The 9,845-nt window shown below is 36.8% G+C and overlaps 1 protein-coding gene across 3 annotated transcripts in view; it reads right to left on the minus strand.

Annotated features, from left to right (window-relative positions):
• LOC140995198 (CD151 antigen-like) overlaps positions 1-5,134 on the minus strand; it is a 35,328-nt gene extending 30,194 nt beyond the window's left edge. For all 3 annotated transcript variants that reach the window (XM_073465163.1, XM_073465162.1, XM_073465161.1), the window contains exons 1-2: positions 4,943-5,134; positions 1,071-1,155 (exon numbers count right to left, since the gene is read on the minus strand). In XM_073465163.1, the coding sequence (XP_073321264.1) occupies positions 1,071-1,154 (84 nt within the window). In that variant the 5' untranslated portion in view covers position 1,155; positions 4,943-5,134. The remainder of the gene's footprint in view (positions 1-1,070; positions 1,156-4,942) is intronic.
• Positions 5,135-9,845: the final 4,711 nt, after the last annotated feature.

The following is a 9,845-nucleotide window of genomic DNA, read 5'->3' on the forward strand; positions in this document are numbered from 1 at the left end:
TAAATTAAAGGTAATCGGTCTACCCCTATTCACTATGGCTCTTTTTACACTTGATGGTTGGAAGAGCTGTCAAAAATAAAAGTCATTGACTGTACACGGTCTTATGAAAGCGAGCAGTAAAGCTCAGACCTCATTGCTGGATAAGGGATTTAAATCACAAATCAGACAGAAGGGTTACTGGTTCTACTACTGTATTATGTGTATATGCAGAGCTTTTTAGGAAGCCAGCTAAGAAAGCTGACCACACTAGTTAAAAACACCTACGTGATTACCTAAATGATCAAAAATGTTAGAAACACGATAAACAAAAATACATTGTGAACTATTAACAATATATATAAAGCCAACTGTGAAAAGTGAAGTGTTTTAGCAAAGTCGCAGATGAAAAAGCACAGAGATAATTATAGACGTATACAGTCAAGTTGGCACCAGAAGCAAAAGGACGTGCTGTTCATAAAGTGGATATATGTCACACTACATTATACAAGTGGAGAGTTTGGGTTTTACTTTGAGGTTTCAGCCGTCATTTCATTTGCTAAAACTCATTTGGAGGTAAAACTCTAAACAAAAGCACACCAAAATGTCAGGGAATCTGAGTGCAAAATTAGAGTAAACACAGAGGGTCAAAGTTGAACCTGTAAACTGTGATGCATGCTTACAACGAAGAGTTTGGTGAATATTCTGACCACTCTCCCTTGTTTTTGCTTCCAAATACAAGAAGGTTGGCTGACCTGTGGCTGTGTTTTAACCTGTATGACTGTCTCACTGCTTGTGATTCTTGCCCCATTTGGCTTCTTTTCACTTTTTTCCAAGATCTCAGCAATTATTTTGATGAGTAAAATGTTGTTATAACCAATAAAAATGATGGCCTAACCAACCGACAAAAGAGAGAAATATGAGAAATAAAATATCCAGATCATAAATGTTTTAAGACACGCCTGCATCTAGGGGAAAATCTCAGGCTCATAACTCAAAACATGCAGGCGCTTGAGAAGGACTTCAGACCAACACAAGCACTTTGGCAATTAAATCCTCAGTGCAGGCTCAACAATGCCAGAATGGAAACTTACCCAAAAGAGAAAGTTGAAGGCGAACAGGAGGTATTTCAGGCAGATGGTTCCACATGTTTCCTTCTTCTCCTCAGAGGCCCCCATGCTGAACAAGACAGTAGATATTAGGTCAAATAAAACAATATCAAACAGTAGGAAATGGTTATTTTTAGTCCCTTCAAGACTCAGCTTGTGACCAAACACTAAAATCTTGAGTTTTCTCACAAAAGAATGTTTCAGTCAAGATAAAGGTGACAAACATGACTCTACCTGTGGCTGGTAGCTTGTTTGGACAGAATATAAAAGCTCATTTCTAGCATTAGTTATGGTTTAAAGTTTTTGATACTTGTGCCAGCATCCAAAGTTTTGGTCCACTGCTGGACAAAACTTTTCTTTTTTTAATTTGAACATATATCAAGAACAATGAATCAAAAATCGAAATAGTTGCAGATTAAATTTCTGTTGATTGTTGCAACTCTAAACTGATTCAACAGCCATATAAAACTTAAACTAAATAAGCACAATGTAGGCCAGTAGCTGCTATAGCCTGAAATAAAAGCCAAGCTTCCTTTTATTGTGAGGTGCTTTTAACAAATGAGATGTTACAGGGCTAATGCAGAACATGGGGGAGTGAATATCGGACCAGCTGTGTAGGCAGAATCAGTGAGCTGAGTTATTACATGTGTATGCAGCGAGATCCATGACTAAGCACTGAGTAGGAGCTGAGAGTCGGCCAAAGGCTGGAAATTATAACCACCCGCTCCCCTGGTGCCTGGTACCAACACCCAGCGCTTCTAGAAACAAAAATCATCTTCTTCTTACAGCAGGTTGTGTTTCATTAAATCAGCTTGACAGAGACAGCTTAAAGAGGATGTCATGGAAGTTTTTTTAAAACAGGAATGAAAACAGATCGAAGCTTTTCCAACAATCTTTGTATCTAAACCGCAGTAATTGACACCGTATTAAAAATTCAAAGTGTTTTCATCACAACGCTGCCAAACACAACTCTTGAGTTTGAAGTTTGCAAGATTTATAGATCCCATCGTATAACAACACTTGCTCCTCGCTGCCTCCATGTCATCTTTATTCTCCAAGTCTTGTGTTCTTTTTTTCACCCCACAATCTTCTTGGCTCACTTCTCTGCAGTCAAGCCCAGACTCGCCCTCCTCTGACTGCCTCATCAAACTCTTCTTCCCCTCCTCCCGTCTCTCCACCCCCTCGTACACTACTGTCAATTCAGATGCGAGCAGCACTGCATGAGTGAGTGAGGGTGACTGTCTGGGCTCTGTCTGTTGACCATCTGTTACGGCGGGCGCTCTTAGCGTGATCTTGTTAATTAAATTCAAACAAGACTTAATGGACAACGCTGCACTCTGCTTTTTAGAGACAGAGAGAAAACAGCTGAGTCAAGAAAGGAAGTTAAATGTTTAAACTCTTTGCAAGCCTTCTTTTAAAAAATGGAAAAACGCTAAATAAGAAATATCCCCTCTGCACGGAGGACAAGAATTCAGTTGTGTTAGCTTTAGTGAACGTACGTGATATCTTCACTCAAGGGCACATTAAACAAGATGGTAAATAAGTCGAGAGGAGCCATCTGTCTGATGCACTCACCACGAATCAATTTAGTAAGCTAATGGCTGTCTCGTCTACCCTCAGAGATTACAGTGTTGAAATACAACATGTCCAGAAATGTTTATATTATCTGCATTAGCAAACAGATTTATTTAAGTGTTACAGATGTTGTAGGTTAGTGGCAATAGATGAGTTGTTTTCAGGCAACTATTGCTAAGCAACTATTTTTGGGTCGAGGACAAAACAAGACATTAGAGAACAGCACTTTAAGCTTCCGGAAACAGAGCTCAATCAACATTTTTCACCATTTCTTGACATTTAATGGACCAGATAATTAATCCATTAATGACGAAAATGATCGGCAGATGAATCAACAATGAAAATGAAAATCGTGCAATGCCATAACTTAGATTTAACAAAATGTGTCGAGGTGTAAAGAAACAATGACATTCAAATTACATTTCAATTTGTTTCATTTAGAGGCACATAATGATTTTGGCTAACATGCGGGCGTAACACAAGTCAAATAGCTCTTGCACTGTTTACAGCTACATTGATTGGTCTTTTTGTCAATGAGTCAATCGATAGAATTCGTTTGCAACCATTTACATTAATTGATTAATCATTTTCCCTATTTTTTTAAAAGAAACATTCAAATTTCTCTGGCTCTTGTTTCTGCAATGTTATTATTTTGCTGAAGTGTAAAGTGAGTGTTTGGGGTTTTTGTACTGTTGGTTGAACAAAACAAGACATTTGAAGATGTGATCTTGGGCTCTGGGAAACTGTGATGGACATTTTTCACCATCTTCCCATAGAGGGAATTACCCACAGATTAATCAATAATTGTAATCAATAATTAGATCATTTGAATATTTCATTCAAATTACATTTCATTCTCAAATCCAATATTTAGACTCAACTGTCTACACCAGACTCTAAAACACTCTGACACTCTTTGAATTGGACTTCCCACTACATCTAACAGGACTGTCTGATTTGCCATTCACACACAGAAGTAGAAATCCAGCATAGTGAAAAACAGAAAACCGATATATTTGTTGGTTGATACTGACCTCTTAAAGATATATCAGTATAGGCATGTATGTTGTCCAATATGCGCCAATATGAAAACTTTTTTTAGAGATTACAATTTAGAAAAAGATGCTTGGGATGATTTCTAATCATTAAATTTTACTGTTTCCGTGCATTGTTGTTGTTTCAGTGCATTGTTGTTGTTGTGGTTGTCGTTTTTTTTTCTATTGTGTACATCGGCCAATATATTGATAAAGTATTAGCATCAGCCCCAATAATGGAGTATGGGTCGTAACATCCTGCATGTCGTCAGTTTACAGTTTTATCTGATCTGTTTAATGTATTTTTTACAGGATTCATTTCAGGGTTCCCCAAGTGAACCGTTTAGTTGAGATAGTAAGCCACACAGATCTTCCTGATAAATTCAGTCAGTAGCCAAAAGCCTAAATAAAAGTCACACTGATAATTACTCCATACTTCTGCTCTATTTTATAGGTTGTTGTTGTTGTTGTATCTGTTAATGTTTTATTTTTCCAATGAACTTATTAAAGGTATTAGTCCAGACTTGGACGATGAAGTCATCTGATGTGAATGTGAGTGTGCTGCCAGTCTGAACACAACCTTTTGTCCTTCAGCAGGTTCAATTTCTGAATAAAGTGAGTCACGACTGAAGCCATATTAACTCACCTGTGACCACCCCTCTCATTCAACTGACTGGAAAAACACCAGTGTCATAGAAACCAGCTGGTTTGACCAACTGGTGTGTAAATAAATAAGCTTAAAAGAACAATATGTGGTTATAAAAGTGAGGATATTACCTAGCTAGCACGTTACTACACTTATATTGCAAATCACAGCTGTGTCTTAACAACGGCTCAGCTGTAAAACCACTGGAAAGTAGCATCCTCTTGTGGTTTTCATAGAGGATTTGAGTTCACAATCACCACCTACACAGTGTAACACCATCATGTATTCATTTAAGACTTCCCACGTTGATAAAAATCACGTTTTGAAGTAACGTTACATCTCTTCGGCTGTTTAAGCTAACGCTAAAGTTAAAGTATGCCCTCCGTGCTGCTGCTAAGAGGCAAACGACCCATTTTATCAAGCCGAACTACTTCTTAGACGAGAAAAACACGGTAAAAACTTGTCTGGAAACTTAGTTTTCATAGAAAGCTACAAAATGTGTCGGTTGTGTCGTAAAAGACAATAAACGCTGCCTAGTCTGGTCAATGCGACACAGCAGAATGAGCTAACAGAGCATCGAGTTACTTCCTGTTTTCACTTACCTGATTTTTCTCTGATCTCCTGTCGAGATAAAGCGATTAAATGTGTGAAAATTAGTCCGAGATGTCGTCTGTTTTCATTCAGTTTGTGTGGATAAAGGCCTCTCCGACAGCCGAGTGATTGAAGCTGGAGGCTAGAAAATCTGAGTGTGCTGAGTGAGGCTGGAGCTGCTGCTGCTGCTGCTGACTCCACCCCGGGCCACCTTACACGTTTCTGTGGATTTTACTGTCCCGGGGCAACGATACGTGATGCCAGCGGTTACTACAGGGAGGGACAAGAAGGGAAGGCCTGGTGGTGCTTGTACAGCCCTCAGACCTGCAGGAGCAAAGTCATATTGACTGGTAATCCAGAGGTGGAATGTAACTTAGTACATTTACTCAATTCTGAGGTCATTTATCTGAGTATTTCCATTTTATGCTACTTTTTACCTCGACTTTTCCCTTCATGTCGGAGGGAAATGTTGTACTTTTTATTCATCTACATTTTTAATAGCTTTGGTTACAAGCTACCAGTGATGAAATGTACCTAAGTACATTTACTCAAGTACTGTACTTGAAAACAACTTAGTATTTCCATTTTATGCTACTTTTTATATTTACTTCCCAACATGTCAGAGGGAAATGTAGTTCTTTTTACTCAATTACATGTATTTAATAGCTTTAATTACCAGTGATGGGATGTATCTAAGTACATTTATTTAAGTACTGTACTTAAAAACAAGTTAACTTACTTGAGTATTTTCATTTTATACTACTTTTTACCTTTACTCCTCTACATGTCAGAGGGAAATAGTGTGATTTTTCCACAACTACATTTATTTAATAGCTACCAGTGATGTAACTAAGTACATTTACTTAAAGAACTGTACTTGAATACAATTTTGAGGTAATTTACTTTAGTATATCCATTTTATGCTACTTTTTTTACCATTGCATGTCAAAGGGAAATATTGTAAATTTTTATTCAACTTCATTTATTTAATAGCCTCAGTTACTAGTTACCTGTGATGGAATGTAAGTAAGTATTTTCACTCAAGTACTGTACTTAAACACAATTATATTACTTGAATATTTCCATTTTGTGCTACTTTTTACCTTATAACTCTCCTATGTCAGTGGGAAATATTGTACTTTTTACTTAACTACATTTATCTAGTGCTAGTTTACCAGTGATGAAACGTGTCTCAGTACATTTACTCAAGAGCTGTACTTAAGTACAATGTTGCAGTACTTGTAGCCTACTTTACTTGAGTATTTTCTTTCCCTGCTACTTCCACTCTGGTACATGTTATAGACAAATATTATACTTTTTACTCAATACATTTTTTGATAACTTTAGTTACTAGTTACTTTGCAGCTGCATCACAGCCATGATAGCACCATTTAAAATTATTTATTTTATTGGTAATCAGATAAAAACAATCGCTGATTCTGATGATTAGAAAAATGCTGAACATCAGATCTGATGATCAGTGTATACATACTTGTAAATATATGCATAGTTTTCCTCTGTATTACATTACTAACGTCCATTGACTATCACATACTTTAAGACTTTGGATCAAGTACAATTCATATGGGTGACTTTTACCATTTACTTTACCACAATATATTTACTTTTACTGTTGGGTACTTTTTCAACTTTGCAGATTCAGATTGTTAATACACAATATTCTCAACTAATAAACTATTATGTATTATTATAGGTTAAGGTAAGAAGTGAGGAAATTCAGACGCTACGTGTACAAGATGCAACATCAAAGTGATGTACAAATGAATTCATCAATAATTATATTCCAGTATTATAATATACATCATTCTTAAATGGGCTATTCTGCATAATTAATACTTTTGGTACTTGAAGTAAATTTTGATGCCAATACTCTTGTACTTTTACTCAAGAAAATGCACTAATTAATCCAGAACAATGCTAACAGGACATGACAGTCACTGTGATCTTCCTGTTACATTTCAGGCAGTACTACAGTAGTTTACAGTATGATGTCTCTACCTCACTATGCTTATCTCTTGTGGCTCACTCATGACTTAACCCTTCCCAAAATGCAAGGAAGTCTTTTAACATAGCCTGCAGTCCCATACAGGTAAATGATGCAGCATTGTGTTGTGTGTGTGTGTGTGTGTGTGTGTGTGTGTGTGTGTGTAGTGATGCACATTCACCACTAGGTGGTACTGGTTTTCTTCTGGCTTGACTCCAGGTAGATTTCCTTGAAGTATTACCATAATCTTGAAAGGAAATGTGACTGAAAAAGCTCAGACAACACACATTTATAACCCATCATCATTCGCTTATGAGGAGCCACAGCCTTGACCTCTTGTCATTTGTGATAAATGTCAGTCCACCATGAAGAAAAACCCAAACTTTATCAATGTACACAAAGAAATTGATTTTGAAACATTATTTTCTGGTATTTACTTATTTTTTTTTTTGAAAGAAAGGTTTGGTACATATCAGCAAATAAATAAATAAAAAATCTATGGTGAACTCACTGGCACTTTTTATATATGGCAAAAAAATATCTACAAACTTAAACCAAACAACAACATAATTTTGAACAACCTTCTAATCAGTTGAGCATCATAAGCAAACGCTTCCATTGCATCAACTCAACCTATTTTTAAGGTTATATTAATTTATAAAATATATATTTTAAGAAACTTTATTTAAACAGCACTAATCAAAAAAAGTATAAAATGAAATAAAATAACAAAATGAATGATACAATTCACAAAAAGAACAAAAAATTGCCAAGTATCTAAGTTCTGTACAGTCTGTCATCATTTGGTTAAGACAAGAGAAGAAGCTCTTGCACTAATCAAGGCGCAAGGAGAAAAAAGCGCGACAAAAATCTGGTGCCTGTCTATTAGGGGGATGGGGGGATAAACCCTGTTAGACACAAGCTGTCAGTCTGTGCTACACACTGTGTTGTTTGTGGCCACATGCATCATCTGGACAGCTTCATCCTCTGAAATCTCTGAACCTTCATTTACAGGTACACACACTTTTGATTATTTGGCAGCAGTTTGACGGTCGTTGATTGATATTCTGAAATAGTAAAAGAGAGGATTTATCATCACCGTGTGAAGCAACAAGCTGTTGTGGCGTTTCCTAAGAAGATTAAATGGTGCAGTACTAAGAGGTAGAAGTTGAGAGCACATTAATGACAAACACAAGAAAGGCTGTTTAAATTTCACCACTATATTCATGTCAGAGGAAAACTAAATATCTGGCAAACTAATACATTTATGAGTAGATTTTATAAGAAGAAAGAGTGGGAATTGATGACTTTTTGTCTCTGATATGTATCCACAGCCATGGAAAAACCTTAAACAAGATGTTTCCTCTGTAAGACTTTAAGTCTTATTTTCAGTTTTCCCATAATGTTTTCATAGCCCAGGAGACAGTAGGGCTGCTAACCTAGAATCTCAGTGGGACAGCTTCCAAGAATAAGTAGTCTTCTGCTGGACGTTCCACCGTTTAGAAGTAGTCCTAATCTTCCTCACACCTGCCACAGCCGTGCCAAGCTATAAATATATGGGGGTCATAAGAGGATCCACCTGGTGTCAGTGTGAAGGAGTCTGTCCTGGCTCACAAGATGCCAAAGGGGCCAAGGCAAAGATTTACACTTCCTACTTAAATAATGTCACAACACAAGTGAAAGGACGACCCGTTTTCTCAATATTCAACAAGAGAGTGAAGAAATAGTCTGTTTTAATGAAAGGATAAGAAGAAACCTGAGGGAACATCATCAGGAGAGAGAAGCGGCTCTTCTACTTAACGGTAAACTGCAGTTCACTGTGTAAAAGTCCTGGTGTAGTTAGTTGTTATTCAATTAAATCACAATCCATGTTGAGGCTTGTTTTGGAAGTTTCTTGTTTTGGAAGTTTGTTTTGTGGCGCTAAACCATAGTTATATGTTCCAACAGCTGAATACCCAAAGGTACAAAGTTCACACACATCTTTAAGACAACAATGACAAATCCTAATTTCTAATTTATTCTTAATTTATTCTGGCAATTCTCAACCAACATGCTAACGTTTGGGCCTAGTGGTCTTCATCAGGTCGAAATGTTTGCAGGTTGCTTGTGCTTGCATGTTGTGCTACCTTTATACCTTTAGGTGTTCAGCAGTTGGAGCAGTTATATACTGTAGTGTCTGCTGAGAGCAGTTTCATGAACCTTTAAAAAGGGGATGAACCAGACCAGGTAAAATTCTTTGTGCTTTTCATTTTACCTGCGTTTTATAAATACATCCCAGTTGTTTCTACTCTTTTTCTATAACTTTACTGGCAACGATTGTAATTCTGTCTGTCAGTCTGTTTTTGTTCTTATCGTTTTTTTCATGTCCACATATTAAAAGTTAAAACACTTTAACAAGACTTCTATAAACATTGTCTTAAATCTTCTTACTTATATTGTTCAAATCCAATTTCCAACGATGCTCAAACCCACAGAAATCTGCAACTTTTCTCAACTCAAGTTGATGGTGCATTTTATTTGGTCACCTGCTGCAATAACTTGTAGGGAAATCATCAGATGATACTTCAGAGAGTGAGGAAGGAAGTTGGCAATGGTGGTTGTTTAACAATGAAGACAACAACTCCCATGATTCCACACTACTGACGTCTTTGTTTTGATTGCGAGATCCCTAGTGGCAGAAAAAATGCATACTGTGTGTTTAAAGATGTGGTTCACCCGAAATGAAAAAAAAAAAACAAACACATTCTCCTGCTCGCCTCTTTTGACATCTAGCCGTGCAGAAAGTTTTGATTTAATTTTTCCAAGTTTTGGGATATCCAAGAGGCCAAGATCCATGCCTATACAAAGGTGAATGGAATCTCATTTTTGGTGCTCTCGATACTAAAAAACAAAACAAAACAACATGAAAT

The sequence above is a fragment of the Pagrus major genome, chromosome 4, assembly GCF_040436345.1.
Source record: "Pagrus major chromosome 4, Pma_NU_1.0".
NCBI classification, from domain to species: domain Eukaryota; kingdom Metazoa; phylum Chordata; class Actinopteri; order Spariformes; family Sparidae; genus Pagrus; species Pagrus major.